General features: G+C 40.2%; 1 protein-coding gene across 6 annotated transcripts in view; it reads right to left on the bottom strand.

The window, feature by feature from the left end:
• Positions 1-24,234, bottom strand: part of usp25 (ubiquitin specific peptidase 25) — a 35,348-nt gene extending 11,114 nt beyond the window's left edge. The window contains exons 1-19 of one of the 6 annotated variants that reach the window (XM_007556420.2): positions 23,998-24,234; positions 19,556-19,633; positions 19,175-19,319; positions 18,937-19,060; positions 18,163-18,325; positions 14,483-14,569; positions 12,797-12,934; positions 11,358-11,434; positions 10,454-10,527; positions 8,830-8,981; positions 7,347-7,474; positions 7,164-7,259; positions 6,832-6,996; positions 5,176-5,417; positions 4,487-4,557; positions 4,129-4,357; positions 3,301-3,558; positions 2,991-3,130; positions 1,316-1,483 (exon numbers count right to left, since the gene is read on the bottom strand). In XM_007556420.2, the coding sequence (XP_007556482.1) occupies positions 1,316-1,483; positions 2,991-3,130; positions 3,301-3,558; positions 4,129-4,357; positions 4,487-4,557; positions 5,176-5,417; positions 6,832-6,996; positions 7,164-7,259; positions 7,347-7,474; positions 8,830-8,981; positions 10,454-10,527; positions 11,358-11,434; positions 12,797-12,934; positions 14,483-14,569; positions 18,163-18,325; positions 18,937-19,060; positions 19,175-19,319; positions 19,556-19,633; positions 23,998-24,039 (2,577 nt within the window). In that variant the 5' untranslated portion in view covers positions 24,040-24,234. The remainder of the gene's footprint in view (positions 1-1,315; positions 1,484-2,990; positions 3,131-3,300; positions 3,559-4,128; positions 4,358-4,486; positions 4,558-5,175; positions 5,418-6,831; positions 6,997-7,163; positions 7,260-7,346; positions 7,475-8,829; positions 8,982-10,453; positions 10,528-11,357; positions 11,435-12,796; positions 12,935-14,482; positions 14,570-18,162; positions 18,326-18,936; positions 19,061-19,174; positions 19,320-19,555; positions 19,634-23,997) is intronic. The other 5 variants (XM_007556421.2, XM_007556424.2, XM_007556425.2 and 2 more) reach the window with 5 other exon arrangements.
• Between the last annotated feature and the right edge of the window lie 265 nt (positions 24,235-24,499).

Below are 24,499 nucleotides of genomic sequence, written 5' to 3'. Positions count from 1 at the left end.
CTGATATTAACCGATATTATATACATTTCCCTGTCCTTTCAACATCCCAAAATGACCTGATCCTCACAGACATTGCTTTTCTGCTTCAGTTAAACACCCAACAATCTGGCACTAAATCACTATCGCATGATAAAATAAGCATCATATGATCAACCTCCTACGCTCCAGAAAAACAAACGGAAACAAGATTGAAGTCAATATTGGTCGTTAATATCTCATCAGACCAACACCGGTATGTGTCTATGACAAACGACAACAATCGGTTAACGTACGTATCAATGACTGAGGAACAAACATGGAAATCAAATTGAAATTAATCATATTTTTGCTCTTTCTGTAGCTAGACAGAATCCTGTGCCTTTAAGAAATGTCGCCACCGTCTCCAAAAACAAAATTGATTCTATAAAGAACTGCAACACCTACTGCTGGGAATTCTGAATCAATTCAAATGCTCAAAAATCTATTTTGAAATTAGTTAAGTTGCCTGTCTTTGCTGCTCCCGTTTGCGAGTAAGTTGCATCGCATTACGTATCCACCTGGCCGCCATAGAAAAAGTATCTGATACTTTTTGACTAAGAAAGGGCCAGACAGCTAAGCACAAAAAATGGTTCACAAACCAATTTTTGTTTTAACACAAACTGATGGGAAATCTTCTAGAATCATTTTAAATAAATGTTACATTTGCTTACACTGTCTTTTAATCTTGCTAGTCACAATTTAAAAAAAATCTCTGGACCTTTTGAATAGAAAGACTGGTTTCTGAATGACTGGTTTCTGAATCGAAAAGTTTTTCTGTATCGAATAGTGACGGAATCGAATCACTAGACGCTGAAAGATTTGCACCTCCAGCTTGAAGCACCAACACCAATTCAGGCAGTAGCTGTAGGAGGAACGAGCGTCTTTGTGTTTACACAACCATTGCAGTCTTACCTCGGTATCAATGAGAAGAAAAAAAAAACAAAAACAAAAAAAAAAACACTTAACAGCCAGGATAGAATAAGACTTCCAAGACATAAAAGCTGAGGAAAGCAACATGAAAACATTTCCCTAGAGAGGCAAACGGCTTCCTGCCACAGAGCCAAAACACAGATTGGCTGAAGTGGAGATTTTTTATGTGAAGGCTTTGCGGATAGGGCAACGCAGGGTTAGTGTCAGTGCGAGTTTTCAGCCTGATGCCAAGACCTGAGTCAGTCAGCAGAACAAAGTACAGCTCAGAGTCATACATAGCCACGTGAAGAGGAGGCACATTAAACAGCCTTTTAACATCTGCGAGCAGGAAGAGACGGAAGAGAAGCCGAGATGGAGCTGCAGCTACCTCGTCATCATAACCCCCCTCCTCTGACTCAATGACAAAGGTGCCCACGTGAGGAATGGCCACCTCTACGGTGCGCTGGCAAGGGGCCTCGGCCTCTTTAACCTGGTCAGAGGGAGGGGCGGGGCTCATCTGGGCCTCAGGCTGAAGGGTGGAGGGAGGGGGGGCTGACTGGAGAGGAAGTGTAACAGGTGAACAGGAAGGACAGATGAAAGGACAAGATATGTTAGATGGAGGAGGGGAAAAAAACTAGGTGAAATATAAGAATGCAGCTCTCATAATCTGAACACATCTTCAGTTGCAGCCCAATAAAAACTGAAAACTCATATTTCCTCATCAATAATAGTGCAGGATTTAAAACAGCTCATCAAACGGCCCTGAATTTTAGTGTCCAATATGGCTGCCGGGGATACGGAGTGTAGTGAAAGCTGCATATACACACTTTTTATTAGACGTTATAACGGCCTGGAACTTGTGACACCAGTGACACGCGTTGTGCAGTTAAATATCTGTATATTATTCTTTTAGTGTTGAAGACAAACAGTGGAGAGAAACACATTGTTATCAGCAGCTGGAACGAAAACAAAGAGAAAATCCACCGTTTTCCAACTAGAAACTCTGGAATGATGAGCAAAACTGGGGAAAACGAGGAAAATTCAAATACATGGCATGAGTGGAGCTGGATATGCATTAATCATTAAATGCTGTTAATTAAGGTGGTTAAAAAAACCGATTAAAAATTTCAGAAGTTAACTTTAAGGTTTTCTTTGAAAAATGATTGAAGTGAAATGCCTTTTAGCTTCAGAATGTTTTTTTGTACAGAAATGAACATTAGACTTAACTACAAGTGCTCTTCATATTCATCTAATGACGGCAAATAACATTCGCTTAAAGTTTAATGGTAAAAAATAAATAAATAAAAATGACAAACTATCCAATTTTCTATCGCATTTATTTTGCTTTGGCAAAAAAAAAAAAAAAAAAGAAGTGCTGATCAAGGGACATGAATTATTGTCTCAAATTGCCATCTTCATTTCTATGCCAGGTATATTTTGTGGAGTCTTTAAAATAAAACTATTTATTTTAGTACAAATCCCTTATTCTGTGTATAAACATTTGCAAAACAACAATTTTAATGTTTTACCATCTAATCCAGACCCAATTTAAAAGCCAGAGGTTCAGTGTAACAACTCATGTTTGCTCATTTAACTTTAAAAACAAAGAGTAAAAACTAAAGATTGAACACAATTATGATGTTATCAGCTTTGATTTATTGAACCATAATTTGAGGTTTTGTCAAACTTTTTTTGTTTTATTCTTAGCATGGAACTCAAAAACTAAAAGACTTGTTCAAACAGAAATTTATGGAAAAAGGAATTTCCTTTTCTCTTTTCCCCTCCACCAAGCCAGACACGGAAAATCAAAAGAAAAAAATTCCACACATTTCAATGCTGTGCAGGAAATCTGCTGAGTATTTATTTAACCAATTTGGTGAAACACTGGTTATTAAAACCCACACACTGTGTGTGTGTAAAGGTTTGTATTGATGGTGGATTTTCTCTTTGACACTCTTGACGTTGTGCGTTAAATGAGGGACCTGAAATGGAACGTTTTGGTGATACGAGACGTTTCCTAGAAGCTTTAGTCGCGACACCGCCGCCCTGCAGCCCATACGTACAGCATTCAGCAGGACCTCAGGGCTCCGGTCCTCCTGCTCTGCGGCCGCTCTGCTTATGGCCCTCTCCGTGTCCTCCTGCAGGTGCTTGAAGTCACCTGTGGGCGACGGCTGCTCCAGGTACTCTGGATCCTGCTGGGCTACTGCAGGATAGCAACAGATAAATGAGAGTGCAGGAGAGAATTGGCTTAGCAAAAAAAAAAAAAAAAACGGAAATAAGGAAGCGAACAGACTGCGTAAGGTAAAACTCTTTTAATAAATTCCTAATGAGCGTTAATTTCAAATCCGCTCTGATGAGTCTCATGGCGCCTACCAGTATTATCTGGAGGGCTGGATTCAATGCTCATGGGTTGTGGGGAGGAAGTGGAGGTGGAGGTGCTGGACGGCGCTGCAGACGCGGCTGCAGCAGCCAGAGCCAGCTTCTCCTGCTGGGCCTTGCGGGCCTGCATGGCGTCCCACTCTTCGATCTCCTTGTCAAACTGCTCGTTGTCCTCCTTCACGTACTGCTTCAGGTCTGGAGGAAGCTTGTCCATGCCGCTCAGGATCTGGCCTGTCTCTTTATCGAACTCCTCTGCAAAACAGTGGGGTACTGATCATCATGTGGGAAAAAGGTGTGAAGCTTTATTAAATGGAGGGTTTAATAGAGAAAGTCTCTATGCATCCTCGGTATGAGGGACTGTCGCCAACAACAACGCTTGCGATTGTCGCTGCGCGCCCCTCCAGGGGGGCTGAATGCTACAAGTTACTAGATGTGTTGCCATTGACCATATAAACACGCAAATTTGACATTTTGAAAATAAATTCGCTCAATGGAAACATGGATATTTTTTAAAGACACTCTAGTTTTATTGGTAAGTTTCGCCACTGGGATGAGGTCGCATTCAAATTTTTTATTTCGCAAAGCTGCAATGGAAATGACTTTTTTTTTGCATCACACAAGTCATGTGATCAACAACTGGATGTTGCTAGTGGCGCCACCCAGGAAGCAGAAGACAACAGGAAGTAGTTGGAGGATCATGTTTTTTAATGACTTATTACGTAAACAAGCGTGTGAAGTTCTGATGCCTTGGAGTTTTGGTTATTTATAATACAGGAACAATCTAGAAATGTTCGTCAAACATGACACCAGTGCAGATTGTACCTTCTATGAGGAACGGCTTCTTATCATTAATGTACATGAGGCAGTAGGCACTGGCGTTGCGGTAGCCTCCAAACGAGTCTCTGACCAGCTCCTCCCAGGACGACTTGGTGACCGAGATGTCGTTGTACTTCATCCAGCAGCGCTGGTGAGGGTCGTAAATATAGGCCCAGTAGTGGCCGGCGTTAGCCTGGCCTTCATGGACCAGCACTGCATGAAGCCGGTATGGAACCTGAGAAGAAGAAGGGAAAAAAAAAAAAAAAAAAGAGCCAAGGACGTTAGAAATGCAGACGAGAAAACGGAGCGTGAAGCTGATGAGGATTTTTTTGTTTTGATTAAAAAAAAATAAAACTCCGCTCACCTGCATCATAGATTTGTCCGTGTACATAAGCTCAATGGTTCTGTGGATTCTGGTTATACTGCCCTGTAGATCTGATGAGAAGAGCAGGACGTTAATATATTGTGATAAATTAATGCAACACGCAGCATAAAGCTTTGTTAGGAATAGGGATGCACCGATCCACTTTTTCACATCCGATACCGATACAGATATCTGAGGTTTAGCATCCACCGATACCAATCAGATACAGAAAAACGGTGCTGAATTGACTTCAAATGTTTCAAACACACATAAAAGCACTGAAATACACATTTATTTGATAATTCTTCAACAGTACAGCACACTTAAATAGCTTCACAAGCTTGGTCAAACATGTGAAAACAACACAACTTGTCAGTGAAATTAATTGCATAAAAGCCAATTTAAAATAAACTGACAAAAACAAAAGGTCCACTACCTTGGTTAAATGTGGAAAAATAAACTGCAACAAACCTTTTAAATGGTTCAGAAAAAGCAACTGGGAATTCTAAATATGATGTAAAATAAATAATAAAGTGGCGTCATAGAATTAGCCTGACTAGATGTACCCTTATTGTCACCGATATCCGAGCTAGAATTTATTTCGGACATTGGTACCGACACAGACATTAATATTAATATCGATGCGTCTCTAGTTAGGAAGCCGCGACGGAGACGTGACGGGAACGTACCGCGGGTGTCGTTCTCCACCTCGCTCCTCCAGCGGTGTAAGCAGCCCTCCAGCACCCTCAGCTCTTCTTCTGTGATGTGGCGCGGAGCGGGGTGCATGGGGAGGTCGGGCGGCAGCCGCGACTGGGTGAAGGGCTTGTGCACAGGAACTCTCTGCTGTTGGGCTGCAGGGGGCGCCGCGGCGGGAGCAGAAGCAGGGCCAGAACTCTCCTGGGGAGGGACAGAGTCCGGCTCAGCTGTGCTGCTGGGAGGGAAGAAAAAACAAACAACCAATAAGTCCGAGCTTTATGGAAGAGGAGCAAGATAAAAAATAAAAATAAAATAAAAAGTCATTAACTCAGAAGTGTCTATGACATCAAGTGTTTGGATGAGGAGTTGAAAAAATGAATATAAATCAATTCAAAGCTGTTCCATAATTTTAGTCCACGCACCAAAATGTGCATTTGCTTTGAAGTAGTATGCACAGTTTTACTTTTAAAATTGTACTTCCTTCTGTTATTTCCGTCACTTGAGCTTAAGAACCATTGGAAATTAATGGGCAATAATCTCTTTCCAGCTCTAAACGTGACTAATAGCATTTCTAAATTTACTAAATCCTTTAGGTTCAAAATATTTGATTGAATAAATGATTATTATTATGTTCTCTAGCCTTCACTTTATATAAAATTCTTGTAGCTTTTTGTCACAAAGGTTTAGTGTTGATTTTATATGTGCTGCCCCATATTTCTCCAGAGATAGAACAACAAATAAATAATATAATGTTGTTGATAGTTTATGTAGAAGTCTAATATTTTGGCATAGTTTTTTTATGTATTTGTACGACATCCTTTAAACCTGAAATCAATAGAAAATCTGGGTATTGAAAAATCAATATTGGCAAGAGATCTTTCTCCTATTTGACTGAATATAACAGAGACAAAAGGGAAAACTTTCAGCCTCCACAGGCGCAAAGAACCGCAGTAGTAACAATTTTTAACCCCTTTTTTTGTTTTGTGCGTGTGCAAAATCGTTGAAAACCCAAGTTATTTTCCTTCCTGGTTGTCAGATATGCAACTACCTCCATTCTGGTGGTTCTGTGAAGCCGCAGAGCCGCGACACAGAATGAACCAGAATGAAGTAACACACAGATTAGTATTTAGGGAGGTCGTGTTTGCACAAAGCTGCTCCCACACCAACGTTAATACAAGCAGGTTTAGACTGTTTAAGAGCTGAATCCACAGAGTTTTCACGTGAACTTTCCAAATGGTGTCCAAACAAGCTGCCTGACTATAATTGTAACTAAAAATACATTTTAAATGTGATTCTTCCCAAATGTTTTAGTTTTTGAGCAAATTTTGTGGAAAAATCCCAATAAATCCCTGAGAGTTCAATAAGCAATCAGGATGTTTTTTGGAAACCACATCAATGACGTTCGTTCTAAGAAAGCATTTGCTCCACCCTCATAGAAAACTCTGTTGAAAAGCAGTTGGAAATAGTGGTTGTTACGTCATCTTTTTTGGGTTTGCCTGCTTAAAATGAATTCCATACTTTAACTCTCCTTGAGTTCTGACAAGTAAAATCCATCCATCCAATAATCATTCAACCCATGAATATTTCCCAAAAAGCAAAAACCCAGCGCGCTGAAAAGCGCCTCGGGTTTTTTTTTTAGCTGAACTTGCCTCGGTGGCGGTAACTGTTGCCCTGTCGTGCCACCAGGGGGGGCTGATGTGTCTATGTCCTCCACTGGGGAGGTGCACACTGGCTTACTGGAGGCGAACTCCATGGCGTACTGCAGGACATCTGCAAGAGGAAACCTCTTGGGGCCTGAACCGTAACTCAGATATCTGAAAGGAAACAGAGGCGAGCCATGATGGAGGGAAACGCAGGAGGAGAGGGGGAATAAAGGGAAGATGATGAAAGCTTCCAGTCAGAGAGAGTAACCTCCGCCCAGGGCTTTCTAGGGGAGCTCTGCCGACCTTGCTAGGGGTCAACAGGTTTTAGTAGAGCGTACCTCTCCAGGCGCTGCTGCAGCACCGTCAGATGCTCCTTCAGCCTCCTGATCTCCTCCCTTTTGATTCTGGTTATTTCCCTGTTTCTGTCCATGTATCTGAAGCACAGAACAGGATTTATTTACAATTATACTTCATGTCAGCAAACGGTTTAATAATGGTAAATGTTAACATTTCACCATCACCTGTCCATGTAGAGCATGGAGGGAAACTCCAGCTTGTTGTGGATCTTCTCAGGTCGTCCTAATGCCTGATTGAACTCGAATCTCGACAGTTCAAAGGTCAGCACAGGAGGGAGCTCCGTGAACCAGTGCTGGAAGAAAATGTCACATTAAGGTGATTTTGCTTTGCTGTTGTATATTGAAGGATAGATAAAAGTAAAAAAAAAAAAAAGACAACTAAGTGTCTTTACTCTCTGGAAGGAACAGTGGGATTTTGTAAGGAGATGGTAATAAATACCAGAATTACTTTTTTAAAAATATACACATTTTCCCTTGTTACTGAGTGCAAACAGTCTTGGATTACTCTTTAAAGCAACACAACTGACTGTTATGCACTAAACATCGAAATAAAAATACAACAATGTTTCCTGCTAAAGTGAAGTCTGTCTTGTGATTGTTGCCCAATTGCTGTATCGTTCTAAAATGGAATAAGCCCTGATATGAAGGTGGAGGCTTTTAAGTTCACAATCTGTGAACTTAAAATATCCAATAAAATATCCAAAAATATCCAAATTTGAAAATTTGGATATTTCAAATATGACAGGAAGTGGCTCTTAAGCTATTGCTGGACTCCATCAGCACAGAAAACCAAACACCTGTCAGGCTGCTGGTAATAACCCAGTTTGTAAAGCCGTGATGAAGCCTCACCATAAAGGGAGGGAATCGTGCATTTTCCAGGCACATTCTGCTACAAAACCAAACAATCACGTAACTATGTTACCTTCAGTGATTATGAAAATGATGTACATATCAAATAGTTGTATCTTCTGATTCCTTGAAATTGGGCCTTAATATGAATCCTTTAAATGAGGGCGGGGGTGTTATCGCCTCCTACTGGTCCAGCATGGTAGTACAAGTATCACAATGCAGCTTCTCTCATGATTAGTTCTTTTTTTTCTTGGTTATGTAAACTATTACCATTTCTACTGCAAGTCTTACACATGTTTAATAATTGTATCTAAAGGTTGTATTAAAAACTGTCAGTTATTTAACACTAAATCACACAGGATGATACATTTGGCTTTTGGTGGTTTACATTTCTATGATGCTTTGCAGGAAACCGTCTGATCCGATATGATGTCAAAGGAGTTGTCTCTACTTCACCCCCACCTCGGTCCCTCCACCCAGTTCCACAGGGCTGTACCCATCTGTACCTTGACCTGATAATTAGCTGCTCACAACTGCTCTGGGATAGTGAAGTGAAGACTGTGTCAAAGCAGAGGGCAAATCCAAAATAGAACAAGTGTCAGAAAAAGAGCAAGGGCTTTGGAAAACAATCCGACCGATTGCTTCAGCTGTTCAGTTTCAGCAACTGAGCAAAGGAAATCATGAGAAGAAATACAACCAGCTGGTCTACATTTAAACCGACACTTATAACTGCAGCATAATGGATTGTCCCTCAGCACAGTTGTGAAAATAATAATGTCCACCTTGTTTCATCTCTTACCTCCTGACCAGATCTGGCAGAGTTCTCTGCTGAGTGCAGGGACTCGATCTCCCCTTCCACCATCGCCGCCTCCAGACATTCGTGGAGGTCCTTGAAGCCGTTCACCTGCAGGGGGTACTGGCCAAACATCTCTGTGTTCTCAAACTTTTTCCCTGAGGGATTCCACACAGAGGGGACAGACTGTAAGTCATCAGACTCTCTTAGTAAAACTGGTCCAAAACTCTAGCCTCTGACAAGGGACGATAAAAAAATGTTTATATATTTTTTTCCATCATAAGCAACTGACTTTTCATGCTTTTCAATGGCAGATCATTTTTTTTCTAATCTGGATACAAATTTAATTAATTCCAACAGAGTTTAACGTATACAGTTGAAACCAGAAGTTGACATAAACTGAATAGAAATACTGAAATTATTTTTGTTGTCTAAACACCACAATAATGACAGAATATGTCGGCTCCATTTAATAATTTCTTCAAAATATGTTTATATACAGAAGGATTATGTCTTCTGGTTGCAACTGTACAAAAAAAAAAGAATAATGCAAAATAAAATTATTTGTTCCACCCAAACATGCTAGCATTTCTGGAATCACGCAGCACTGGAGGAGAACGTGTTCCCTGCAGCTCCACAGCTGATTCTCTTTAAATCCTTGGCAGTTAATCTGCATTTTTTTCCCCCTCTCTCAGCACACTGTGACTCAACAAGACATTCTGCGACTACACCCCAATAACCTGGCAACTTCTTAAAAAGAATTTTGAACTTTTCTGAGTCAATCTCATCCCCTCCTTTTGCCCATGTTGAGGGATAGAAGCCGGCTAATAATTATAAGCACCTGGGTGTAGAGTTGGCCACACCCTCCCTCGTTACATAAATGCATTTCACCAGATATGCTTAATTCCTCCTTCATCCGGCTGGAATTTGGAAGACATTGCATAAAAACAACAAAGCAACCACTTATCATTAATGTAGCAAAAGCTATGCAGAAATCATTCAGGGACCTTACTTACATTTCAAAAAACAATAATAATAAAAAAAAATTATCACATTCTTAATATACGTTTCACCCGGTGTCTGAAACTTAAGTTGTGATTCCACCGGTACTTCCAAAACTCCTGAAGGCCGGCAGTAAAGATGGAGCAGCTCTTATTGAAGATAACTGGACTGGTATTGTGATGGATCATTTTAGGATCTACTTAAAAAGTAACAATTATCACCGAGGGTCTGTATTGTCGTTTTATCAATACCGTGAAGCACGCGTCACATACTGATATCAGTCCAGCCAGAAAAAAAGAGGAGGGAGCGTGCTAGCAGACATACAGATGAGGCGCTGAAGGACATTTTACGAGCAGCAGAGTCCACAGACCCGGCTTCTGGTGGCTCTGGGCCAGCGTGTCGTGCATAATAAACACAATGTCAATCAGCCATCAAGGTCTTCCGCGATCAATGTAACTGCTCTGCTGTTTTACATGGAGCTCATCTCATTACGACAAGGGCACCTTTCATTACTGGGGGCAAGGACTCGCCTGCTTTGTGGACGCCGACATCAGACCCCACGCCAAAGCTTTATTTATGTCCGATTCTTTACTATTAACTATGTTTTAAATTACAAACTCGCTCTCACCTTCTAACACACCCACGGCGAGGAAGCGGCCGTAGAAAAGCTCCACCATCGGGTTCTTTGGCTTCTCTCCCACGCTGTAAAAGAAATATTTATTTCAGAAAACACAAGCCTCAGCGTGAAGCGTCTCCCTCGTTTAATCGCCCAGTGACCACATCTGCTCGTTTGAGGTGAAAAACGGGGCAGATTTCAAACGTTCGCCGATAATTTAGTGGTAAAAAGAAAACCCGAAAGCATACGTGTGTAGTGAATGGGACAGTCTGAATAAAAATATTAGATATTCAAAGCCTGAATTTCTTGAGGGGGTGGGGGAGGATTGTTCACTAGGGGTGCACAGGTTGCAGTTTTCAGGCTGATTTTGGCTGATACCTTTTGTCTAAGTCTATAATTAGGCGACAAATTCATCAAGTTGTTGACAGCGCGGTGACTGTTTTTAACCCTGGCAGATGTAACTTGGGTGGTTTTAGTAATTTGGCAAAGATAAGATCAGATTCACATCCAAGTATTGGCCGATCTCCCAAAATGAAGAAAACTGTGGCGCACCTCTGCTGTTTACTGTTCAAATTTAAATATCAAGCACCACATTGTGAAGTAGCTGTGTTAGTGAAAAGCAACTGAATCTTCTCATGACAGCAAAAAGGAATCTAACTCTAGAGTTCGACTAATTGCTTATTACACTGAGGTGTGTGTTTGGAGTCAGAAGAGAACCGCAGCATAAAACGAGACCGCAAATTGTGCGTTTGTCACTTTATATATCTTCAAACTTTAATGTATTTTAGGTCACGAGTAAGTTTGCAGAGATCCATTGTATAAAATCCTAATAAAATAAAATTAATGTTGTGGTTATAACGTGAAAACACGTGAAAGGGTTCAGGAAGTATCCGTCACCACGGCGAGGATGGGTTACCTGTCTTCCTCAGCCTTCATCTGGAAGGCGTCCTCCAGCCAGTCGAGCAGCTTGTGGGTGAACTCGCTGACATCCTGCTGTTAAACACACACACGCGCGTGCGCACACACACACACACAGGTAAACATTTTCAGTATTTACCCCTATAACCATCAAACCAGTGCAATCCCTGTGCTTTACACAACGTCCATCAGATTTCGAAATAAGACGACTCATCTTTGACAAGGAGTTCACAGACTGGTGAACCTCACAGATAACTTGCATTCCCTGGGGCCTCTCTCTCTCTCTCTTCCTCTCTTTCTCTCTCTTAGTCGTCAGTAGCAACTGGTAATTCAGGTCAGTGCCTATCAGACGTGGCTAAAACTCAGGGGAGAGAGGAGACTGATGAGCAGAGGCCAGGAGGCCGACCTCACTTTGCTTCTGCAAAAGCGCTGGCTAAGATCAAACGGCCAAGCGAGGATCAAAACGAACAGTTATGCACATTTAACGTGTTTGTCAAATTCAATAATGAAGAGTCCTGTAAGGAGGAAGAGTTCACAGGGGATGAAGATTAATAGTATGTAGATTAAAGAGGTTAAGTGCGCTTGCTCCAACAGAGAAGCACGAAGCAGACATGAAGCTTGTAGCTGCCGCTAACGCCGTTTGAAGGAAGTTGTTCCTTCCCACTGTCACCACACGTCGATAAGAGGGGGGAAGGATTTCTGGAAAGTTAATGACTCCTTGGAACTTGGCTTATGGAAGATGGATAACTTCTTTTAACAATTGAAATAATAAACTGGGCCTAATTGCATTTTAAAAACAGGATCAAACTGGAACGTATGTAAGTGAATTTGAAGCTATCCACAAGCTGGACTGATATAACATATTTATGTTTATTATTTAGATCCTTTTGTCTTATAAAGTGACTTAAGATGGACAAAAATAAAAAAATAAAATTATGGACAAACCTGATAGAAAAACAGTGTTTCTTCAGTCAGAGCTGAAGATCACCATGTACAATAAGTCTTTGACAAATTTTCAATTCATATGAGTTACAACATCATTTAATTTCCTTTTGGGATCAATAAAGTAGTTTTGAATTTGATGCAAATTGGCTCCGTATAAATAAACCAAAATCAATTGGTGGGTTTTATTTAGGGCTATCAGAACCAAATGGGCTAAAATTGTTTTTGTAATTTGGGAAAGTGTGGAAACCTTCAAGGCCGTGCTAAAACTTTTCTTACAAGAAAATCAAAAAGCAACATAAACACTGCAAGAAGATGCCTACACTGCTTGCCATGGTAATTCTAAATATCTGATCTAAAACCAGGCTCTAGTCAAGTTTGCTTAAAACCTGTTGCTCCTCAGAAGACACGAGCTGCATCGCCGCGCTGATCTCTGACTTGGCAGCTGGACAACACGTTGCTATGGTGAGCAGGTCGTTGCAGAAAGAGGCTTACCTGCTGTGACTCACTGGATTTGAAGGCGTCTTTGAGGATCTCCACTGCCCGGGACGGATCCACATATTTCCTCTTGGAGCCCACCATGAGCGAGAACAGGTTCCTCAGCTCTTGCATAAAGGGCAGATTTCTGTGCTCCTAGTCGTTGCAACACAAGTAGGAGAAAAAAAATAAATAAATAAATAAAAATCAATCAATCGATTAACATCTTAGATCTATCAAGCTAAAGGTATGACAGGATTCAATGAAAACTGAAATCGAAAAAAAAAAAAATTGGTGCTTTTCAATCACGTGATTCTTTTCAACCACGTCTTGTGATTGAAAAGAATAGAAAACTAAGGAGAGAAATGGTACTTCTTGTGAGATGAAACCGTTGACTTCAGAGTCTGTGTCGAACTCCTAGATCAGTGCTAGTAGTAGCAGAAGTGGTGAGCGTTTTGTGGTTCTTGGAAGCAGTTTCATATTTCTCACATTGCATATGACTTTCTACAGTCTTATCCCTCGTAGTGCCGAGTTTTTCCCCCCGCAGAATTCCTGCAGCATCTTAGGGGTTGGCAACAGAAGAGAGCCAGTGGCGATACATTTGCACTAACTCATGATAGATGCAGAAAAGCTAGCGAGTTTATATTAGCAGCTAGTTAGCGGTAGCCTAAATCGCCTCAAGTCCCACAACGCAATGAAGACGTCTGCATGTGACTCAAACTTTTGCTTGGCAGAAAAGTCCCACGAGAAAAAAAACAAAACAAAAAACATATAACATGCAAGATTAAATTTAAGCCCCGGCATTAACATATTTAAGACCAAATTACATTTTTAAGCAAATTTAAGGCCTTAATTTTAGATATAGATAGCAGTTTTCTTTTTATGATGAATCAGAACAGACAAGAGAGTGAGACACAGCCATGGCGACATGAATGCAGAGTACAAAATAATACGGGTTTAAAGTTTTCACATCACATGTTTGCTTTAATCAGATAGAATCCAATAAATATGCAAGTGACTATTTAAAAAAACAGAATTCCTCGGGGACAGATTTTAAATTTACAGGAAATTTAGTCGACTAAAATGCCGGATGAAAAGTCGAGAAAAACTCGATTAAAGGTGACTAAAAGGCAGCTAAAACTGAATTGAATTTTAGTCACAAGACTAAAATTACATTTCAAACAAAGCAGACCATCCTAGAAAACAAACTGTGGTCGGTTTGAAGCGGACCAAACAGCCTGATTTTCCTCCACTGGAGGGAGTGAGGGTCAGGGGGGAGGCCGGCGTTGCTGATGTAAGTCCAACATACCAACAACCTCCAACAATCTCACATGCAAGAAAAGCGCCAGTGATTAGAATGAAAGGTGTCGAGAGGAAGAGGGGTCGGCCCCAAATTACGTTTCCGTAGCAGAGGATTAGATCAGATCAGCAGCAGCAGCAGGCCGACCCTACAGGACCGCTCTCTGGAGCCGAGTGTGTGGCTAAAGTAATTTACTCTAATCCGAAAGCTGTTCTATCATGGATACAGGACGTGAAACGTTCAGCCGACATGACCCAAGCGGTGTCCCCAGAACCCAACACAACAGCCTCTGAATTGTGGAACTCCATCCGTCTCCACAGGAACTGCTAGCTCCAGTTAAGAGCAGCTGCACTAACAAAGCTTAGAAGATGTTACTTCAGCTTTACTTCCACGTTTCAACTCACCTTCTGGTTGCGAGGCAGATCAAGGACTCTGGCGGGTGGCGAGTAGTTGAGAACCAGCCTCTGGAACTCCAGCAAGTTGAACAGAGACTGGAGAGCAAGAAGAAATGAAGCTGTGTTAGAAACGTTCCACGTGAAACATCAGCAGCTGTAGAATTGAGGATGCAATGCCAGTGGCTGAGAAAAAAAAAACTAAACAAGAGCTTTAACACAAAAACAGGTAGAAAATACCATTTACAAAGTGACTTTATTCCAGATATGTTTAAAAGTCTTTTTTTGTTTTATTCCAAATTGAGTGTAATGTCTCTAGCGAATGAAATTTTCTCGTCCAAACCACATGACCCAGGTCTCCAAGCCTGCCCTGTTTATTGTCAAGTCTGAATTACCACAGGGACATTTGATAATCATCTTTCAACCTTTTAATATTTCGGAATACTTATCTTTTAACATTCATTTTTCCATCCAAAAATCTACTGATTCGTATTTAGAAAATTGTTCAAATGCAATGTTTATCTCCTTACAAACATAAATAGGCATTTATGCTCTAAGAAAATAATGAGGAAAAAAAATGTTAATGTTGAATTTCTGAATGAATGAATGTTTTTCAGTCTTTGTAATGTCTAAGCTAACACTTGTTTATTCTGTCTTCATATTGTTCACTCCATTATATATTGCACTAATTATGGTTTGGAAAGTTTTCTTCTCACTCTGATCTGAGGACATTTTGAGAATATTGGAAAAACTGTTTTCTAAATACACATTTAAAACTTTCGTTCTGAATTTTAGTCAAGATATTCAAATTTAAGGAACAAATAGCACCATGATGAACGAGATAAAGGAGTTGAATGCAAATACAGGAGAATGTTAAACCTCTGAAAGAACAAAAGAGGAAGTGCTTTTATTTTAGCCAAAACTATCCTTTATTGCAGCTAGCTTATCAGCGAGAGAACGTATAGCTTATATATGGAGAGACTTTCATGTGGTCATTATTCTGAAGTTACAGCTAGCGTGAACACATCGTTTTGAGCCATTAACGTCCCATAATCCCTCAATATCACTAGCTATTAATCAAGCTAATCCTTTCGCAGTAAAACGTGCAGCAGCAGAAGTCTGTGGCTGCGTTAAAGAGTCGAGTCTCAGACCAAAAGTACAAGTCTAAAGTCTTGTGGATTTGCTTGGGTTTTTGCCACTTTTGCTATGGTGACTTACAACCGGTATGAGAAAACAGAACTTCTTCTATAGCATTACAGCGGTTATACAAGAAGCCCCACTGCCAAGTATTTGTACGCTTAATTTATTCACACGTCATCTTTCTATAAAGACTCATCCAACAGCGCTCCAAAACAACAGTACACTAAACAGTGCGGCTAAAATATTGATATGTAATTAGATGGAAAGCAGAAGCCGCTTAAAAACATTTAAATTGATTTTCTCTCTGCTGCGTCAGATGTTGTGCCGTAGCTAATTATTGTAGGTCGAACTGTGGTGGAGGAAAGCTGGAAAAACACTGCTACCGATTTATTTTAGGACGCTGAATAGTGGGGCTGATTAGCTGATCAGAATAAGTGAGCTGCAGGAGTTCATGTCTGTCCCTTAGTGTCAGTGTGATATATTAGAGAATATACTCTCTCGTTAAGTTTCGTTTCATTTTCGCCGTGTTTGTGTCAGAACCTTCCCGTTTTTCAAATTAAAAGCATTTCCTGTTCAAGTCATTTAAAAGTTCTACTGAAATGTGTGCAAGTTGAGAATGCAAATGTTACTCATAGATTTTTTTTTTATTAATTTTGATTTAACTTCTACTGCCTGTGATCACACTTTGATTATTTTATAGCACATGTGCCAAACTCAAGGCCCGTGAGCCAATTGTGGCACGCCATAATCATTTATCTGGCCCACAAGACTCTAGAGCAGGGGTGTCCAAAGTCGGTCTTCGAGGGCCGACATCCTGCATGTTTTAGTTCTCTCTCTGGTTTAACACACCTGCATCAAATGATGGCTCATCATAAGGCCTAAGCAGAACACTGACTTGCTGAGGAGGTTGTTATACCACTAGGGAGAGAACTAAAACATGCAGGATGCCGGCGCTCGAGGACCGACTTTGGACACCCCTGCTCTAGAGTGATGGATAAAAAGAACTTCAAAATGCACTTAAATAGTGTTATATCAGTCAAATCAAATCAGTTTTTATTTGTATTGTGCCAAATTACATCAAAGTGAAAGGGTGCTAAAGATTTCATTGAAAAAAAAACCCAGTTGTAATGTTTTAACAGTTTGTTCATTGGTAGTTTTATCAATACATTTTGCCGCAACCTGCTCTTTGAGGACACGCATGATCTTGACGTGGCATGAAATGAAAACGAGTGTGACACCTCTGTTTTAGACAGATCTTACCATTAGTAAGATAACTAGAGTTGAATGAGTCATTTTAAGCACAGAAAGCAGAGAAGAGTCAGAAACTCCAAACACTGACACATGAAAGTACTGATCTAATCTAATCTGATAAATTAGTGAAATTACAGTGTTGTGTCATTGTGTTGTCTTTGGAAGGTTGAGACTTTGTCTCCGACAGGAAAAAAAAAAAAAAAGAAAGTTGTTTACTTCAAAGTGAGCAGGCCAAGCAGTGCCGTCTTCTTAGCCATATGGATAACATTACAGGCGAAAGCCAAGCATCATGTGATGGTGTATCCAGTGTTCATTTGGCATATTTAAGCTCAGATCACATTTTACCACCAAGTCCAGCAGCACATGAGATGTGATTAACCTTCCCTGGATTTCTTACATTATAACGGCTGGCATGATTCCGGTAATTAGATTTTCACATCATTACAACCCCATGGAACTAAACAAGAATACATTAAACAGGATTTAGAAGAAAAAAACAAACACACACACACACACACACACACACGCATACACACAAATGTTTTTAGGTTTTTGATTATAGTATTTTCAGTGTAAAAGATTCCAAGACTGAAGAGAAATTAAATTACTTCTGAATTTGAAAGCAAGGCTGATAAAAGGGGAAACCATGTTAGCAAATGTAATGCCCTGACAAAACATTTTCCGCATACATCACTGGCGTGAATGTATTTTAATATAGTCGTAATACTCATTAAATGGGCAGTATTATGTGTTTTCCACACACAAGTATCATTTTACAGCACAGGTGTGTAACTATGTCATCTCTAGTTGTAAATAAAAATGCTACATATATCAAAATGGAACTAAGAACAAATTTGACTCTATAATTTACTGCCTTGAAATTGGGCCTCTGCCTCTTTAAAAACTCCACTTTCAGGAAGTCATGGCTTTCTCATTAACCCTTTAACAAAGCTTTTACTAGCGTTTTGCATAGCTGAATGGTTGCCACGGGAGATTAACGGATTTCTCAAACATGCATGAAGGAATCAAGGCAAAACTACAGGTATGTTTTTGATGAGGGAATAACAGTATAACATAATGTAAAGCTCAACAAAAAAAGGAAACGATTTTATTTAATATTGTCCCTTTAAGATATCTCCGCCACCACCAAATATTCATACAACAGGCTGAAAAACCATTTCAGTTCCTCCCAGTTAGAATATAATGCTCATCAAACATTAGGTATTACTATTGCATACACTTATATTATGTGGATGATGCCATTCTTTTTTGTGCAACTCTAGTTTGGACCAATAGTTTACCTGTATGACAGCACTGAACCAGCAGGTATTGCCGACGTTCTTCAGACCCACTGGGCAGCTGTCTATCCTCTTTCTGTCATGAGGGTTGGGCGAGTCGCTCCATACTTCTGTGTGGGTACGCTTTAGACTCGCTTTGTTCTCTGCTATGCTGGCCTCCAAAACCCTACAAGAACAGAAACCAGGAAACATTACAAAAAAAATAATAACATTTTTGACATTGACACAAATATAAAATTATCTTTTAGAGATGCACCGATCCACTTTTTTCACTTCCGATACCTATACAGATATCTGAGGTTTAGTATCGGCCTGTACCGATCCGACACAAATAAACACAAACTTTTTTTTCTAAAACATAGACATAAATGTTGTGAATTCTAAATGTATTTGATAACTCTGCACCAGTACAGCACACTTAAATACACCAATAGCTTCACAAGCTTGTAAGCATGTACAAAAAACAACCAACTTTCATTTGTTCAGTCAGTTCTTTCAGTAGCATAAACAGCCAATTTAAAATAAACAAGAAACAAACTGACAAACAATAGGTTGACTGCTTCGGTCAAACGTGTAAAAAACTAAACCGCAGCAAATAATTCAGAAAGTGCAAATAGGAATTTTAAATATGACGTAAAACAAATCAAGCATGACATCGCTGAGAGCACAAAGCATAGAGTTAGACTGAATAGAAATAATTTTTTTCCCCAATATCTGGATTGATACAGATATCAACGTCGGATCGATGCATCTCCACTGTCTTTGTCCTGAGCTCACCTGCTGATGGCCTGCTCCTCATCAGTGATGCCCGTCTCCCTAAATGCCCTGCTGGACTCCTCCAGGCTGAGGGCGATCGCCCTCTGCAGGTCATCTTTATCGTCCCCAGTCAGGTCAATTACATCTGCAGCAGCAGCAACAAAAGGCATCAACGGAAATGTCATGTTCCACAAAACGTTTGCACATATTGCTATTAGAGTCATTTTGGAGTCATCCCACTCTGAGGTAATGTGCTTACTTGTGTCCGCCTGGCTGCCGACGCTGATATATCTGTCGCTGGCCACCTGGGAAGTCTGGTAGTAGGTAGTCTCATCTTGCTGAGGAACCTTTGAGTTCTTCTCTGTTAAAAACGCCACGGCCTCAGCCACGTCTCCATTGCTCACCTGCAGTGAAAACAAACAAATAAAAAATAGAACGTTAGAGCAGGAAAAGTTAAAGACATATTTTACACTTTCTATGTTGAATCAAATACAAACTGCATGAGATTTTGACTTAAGAGGGATGTGTGTCGTTTTAGCAGTAAACTATAAATAGGGGGGAAATGTTAACCCCGGTTTTACATAAACGGGGGGGGGAAGAGACAGATTTCTCGAGAGGTGGCCTTTGCTTTGAGCCGTACCTGCAGGGCCTGCTGAAGCAGCTGAATGTCTGTGGTGCCTGTGACCTCTCTCAGCTGGTTTAGTAGCGTCTGCTGGTGCTGTTGAGAGCGAGAGAGAGACAGAAAAATGATAAAAATGCGGCTCCAGGCGAAGCTCGGTTGAGTTATTGCTTCGATTATTCCCTTTACAATTGGAAAACAAAGACGGGGACCAAAGAAAGTCAGCAAACTGTCCAAAAATAACAGCAAAACACCAGCTGGCAGCGATGAGTATTTCTAGTCTGTGATTTCAGGATGAACAAAAGTCACTCAGTCCTTACATCTTGTGTTCAACGGAAACTGACTAATTCCTTGCTGTTACCAAAAGTCGACATGTTGTGTTGTTTCTGATTTGAAGCTGTTGACAGACAAGCCTTCATCGCAAAACGCTGCATCTCTCGAGTAACGGGAGCAGACAAGTTGGAGGTTTGGACTTAGAAATTTCTCTGCATTTTGTACCTCTGGTAAGGCACTGACCCATCAGTGGATGGGAAATTTCACTACACCAGAACATTTTCAGCAAATGTGTTTTTATCTCTCCGTTAGCGCATCAACTCTGTTCTTGGAAAAGCCAAAAGCCGCATCAAGTGAGTGAAGAAAACTTTTTTGGCAAACTGGGGATGTTACTTTGAATTTCTCAGTTTCTGTCCACTTTATCTAATGCAATAGATAAAGTGTCGATTGTCGATGGAAACACAGACCAGTGGCTGGTTTGGTTTCCTCATTTTAAATTTCCTAAAATTAGGACAATTTCTTAACTTTCTAAAATTAAGAAAATTGTGGAGAATTTTATTTTTAGTCAGAAAACCTTTAAAGGAATGAGGCATGTTCAAAGTTATGTCATATTTTTGTTGTTGTTGTCAGGCCACATTCTACTGGAAATAATGGCTTTCTGGGTGAGACCGACATCAATAGCACTGTTGTAGAGAAGCTTTTTAAAGGTGCTCTTATGAATCTGCAACAGTTACAACAAAAAAGGTAATTAAAATAAAATGTAAAAAAAAAACAAAAAAAAAAAAACTTAGCACCTGGAGAAATGACGTGATGTCACACAGCAGCTCTCGCACTAAGCTAATGAAACTTTTATCCAACAAGTGGAAAGTGGAAAACTGTGTGGCTGCTGCTTCTGCAATGTAGGTAAGCATCACAGCATTACCACAGTAGAAGAAATTCACAAAAAGTTATTAGAAAATCTCAGCTGGGGGAAAAAAAAAAAGAAAAAAAAAAAGCAACAGCCACAAAAAAGTTAGGCTGACAGAGGATTCTCAAGTGTTGGGAAAATTGGTAAAATGCTAAATAACAATGTGATGATCCAGATCCGAGTTAAAAAGGGAGATCAATTACGGCACTCTAACTTTTCTTTCAATGCGTCGGCATGAGATTCTATTATATGTTTAATGTTCTTTTCAGACATTTCTTGTTTTTACATGTTTTCTTTTTACACATCTCCTTTCTTTATTCTTATTGTGCCGTTTGGGAATTATGTTAGAGTCATAAACTTGACTTGTCAGAAGATATCTAGAGTTTGTTTATTGAAAATCTGACTGGTAAAATGAATATTTAATCAATTTTGTTTCATTAAGGCAACATGCAACCTGGACTAGAGCCACAAATATTAGAAAATCCAGTGGCAAAAATAACATTGGAAATTACCGCAATCACGATATTGTTAAGCATTTTGATCGATGTCATTAGTGTCCAGTTTGAACATCTGCTGCTGTGTGACTAACTGGCTAAATATAGCATTAGCATGAAACGTGTAAGTTCATAAGTTTTGGAGTAGACAAGCCAACAAGTACAGCACAGCAAATGACTAGCAAGTGAAAATGTGCCATTGCTGTTGTGCTGATTTATAACAAAATAAACACAAGTCGTTTAATTTAATTATCACATTTTTAAGCAAAGCTACATCGAGAAAATAAAACATTTTCAATAAAAAACAACAGTTTCTGGTGAAAATGTGTTGAATAAATATATGCACAAGGTCAACAACAATTCTGCTATCAAGCTTATTCAACCAACAGATCGGTGCAAAGTGCTGCTGCAACATGTCTAGTATCGAGATGCTATTTTGGGCCTGAATAACTTCGCTGACAGGCTAACTCCTTTTTAGCACAGTGGTCTTTTACAGCATCCCATCCCATTAGCCATCGGTTCAAGAGAAATGTGCTTTTGCGGATGGCTCTTGTGTTTCAGATTTACAGGTGAACCAAAAACAAGCGAATGCAAAGGTTCCGACTCAGGACTTTTGTATGTTAAAAAAAAAAAAAAAAAAAGATTAATTACACTAAAATTTTAAACATCTTAACATCTATGTAATTAATTACTCAAAATTTAAGTGTTAAAATCCCAGCAGTTGGTCTGATGTGTGAAACAATTCGACCTGCTAATCTCTGCTGCAAATACTGATGTCCAGCTGAATGACCAGTGCCTTTATTTATACGTATACATTTTAAATAAAAATTATCTGGATTTTTTTTCTTCAATAAATAAAGAATAAATTAAGTAGTAGAACAACCCCAGGAGAAAACATTTGTGAATCACAGCTGTGGATCGTAGATCTAAGTCTCCAGTTGTTGGGTTGGGAAAATCTGCTTGTTTACACAGACGGTACACAACTGGAAGGACCCACAGCAAAAGCCGACTCTTGTCACCATTTATTCTTGAAATAACTAAGAAAGTCAAATGAATTGAGGAGAAGATTTGAGTTTCAAACTAGTTTACTTAAAGAAATCTAGCAGGAACGGGTCTGACTCTCCATACATTATCAGTATCTGTTTATAATGGCAGAGCCAGAGGCTGACATGACAATGTAACTCTGTCAGCGTCAGAAAGATTGATGGGTGCAGGTCTGGATGGCATGGATGGTGTCTTCCTGATCAATGAGGTATGGTGTGGGTTCAGCCTGAGACAGTTTTAGGCCATGCCATCTACAACAGCAGTGACTCAGACATGCACACATACACACACATACACACACAGATACGCACGCACGCACACACACGGGGGAATCTCAGTGAAACACCTTTGGCAACAGAGCAACGCTGGGGCTCAGCAGAGGGTTACAGAGCAGGGTGGACCCAGTCTCTGTTTGGTTCTGTACCACAAGAAAACAAAACAACCCGACAGGAAAGTCCATTCCTATGACAGGTCATCACATGAAACACGGCTCTACACCCGACACTTCCAAAAAACTTCTGGACAATACAAACACTGAGCACATTTTTTGAAATGCGTTAAATAATAATAATAATAATAATTGTTACTAATATCGGAAATTAGGGTTAGGAGGCATGGTCTGCAATGTTTACAAACACCAACCACTAAAAAAAAGGTGCGTTTTAAATGTCATTATTGTTACTCAACTTGAAACTGCAGGCCCCGTGAAGGTCAGGGCGGTTTGTGTTACGCTGCTACTTTTAGGTTTGAGTCATTGGTGGAAAGCTTCCGTAGTTATTTTACCCCAAGTCACGTCAGATTCACAAGAAGTGTATTAAGAAGCAGGACATTTAACTGTGATTATGCAACATCGCTGCACGTAACTGGAGCGACAAAACGTAAAACCGGCGTTTCAACAACCGGAGCTACGCACGGCGGCCACGCTAAACCCCGTGAAAACAAGGATCTACAGCAACGGAGTGGACTCTAAAAGCACCTTGGTAAAATGAGAGCATGATGGGATGTAACATAATAATGTGCCTTACCGGCTATGAACCATCACAAGCTTGGCTCGCTATCTGACTACTCAATCGCATCAGGGCTCGGCTGTATGCCGCCTTCGCCGCTGGCCACGCTTTGTAAACAAAGACATCAGCTATGTGATGAGTAACCAAGGAAACATTCGCACTCGTAGACGCAGCGTTGCTATTTATGCAGCACTGCATATATAAATACTACTGATTAAGGAAGCCCACCCGAAGACTCTCCAGCACAATGCCCGTTGGTTGAATTAAAACACGAATTTAATAAGAAGACGAGGAAAAATACCAGCAATAAAGCCAAAACTGCCACTGGGCTTGCTTTTCAGAAAAAACAAACGGCATAGGAGTTTACTCTCTTTCGACATAAATTAATTTATTGTTTTATAAATGACACTATGAACAGCAGCCAGCTTTCACAAAGATGGACTTAGCTCAAATTTGTCATAACACGGTCCCGTTAGCGATAGCTAACAAACAGCTAGCATAATATTGGACAGCTGCGTAGCATTGGGCCTTACTAAAGAGGAATTACTGAGCAGCTCTAAACAGTTTTCTTTACAATAGGTTGCCAAAAAACCTAATTAATCCGCAATTAAATGCCAGTCTAACTAACCGAGACGCTGACTTGCGGACTCCTGTTTGTTGTTGAGTCATAAAACTATGCAGCGATGCAGTTAGGCTAAAGTTAGCTAACCGTTAAGTTATCTTCCACAACAGGCTTACCTTCTGAGAATGCTGCTGGAGGACATTCTGCTCCACGGTCATGGCCGCTTCGGAGATAAATGCTGTTAAATTCAAACCAAGAGCAACGAAACACGCGCGGTACCCGTCAACCAAGAAAGCGAATTCAAACAAGACGCTACGATGTCCCCTCCTTAATCAGCGACATTACGGCCGCCATGGCAGAGTGACTAGCGCAGCTCGTCAGCAGGCATGACAACATTGCTCTACGCTCGCGAGAGAGCAGGGATCGATTCTTCATGTCTGCCTAAACCGCAAATACGTCATTACCATTAGCCAGGGCATGCAGGATCTGATATTATAATTTTACTGCGGTCGGAGATATTAGCTAGATAAATATGCATTTAGCGCAAGTTTTTTTTTTTCTTTTTACAGAAAACATTCCGTTCGCCATCTTTACAATTATCTTTTTTATCTTTTAAAATAAAATAATAAAAAAATCCGTTTTAAACTCATCATCTGACTAAACCTTCTAAATATTGTG

Source organism: Poecilia formosa, unplaced genomic scaffold, assembly GCF_000485575.1.
Source record: "Poecilia formosa unplaced genomic scaffold, Poecilia_formosa-5.1.2 Scaffold79, whole genome shotgun sequence".
In the NCBI taxonomy this organism is placed as follows: domain Eukaryota; kingdom Metazoa; phylum Chordata; class Actinopteri; order Cyprinodontiformes; family Poeciliidae; genus Poecilia; species Poecilia formosa.
This window is presented reverse-complemented; position numbering and strand designations above follow the sequence as displayed.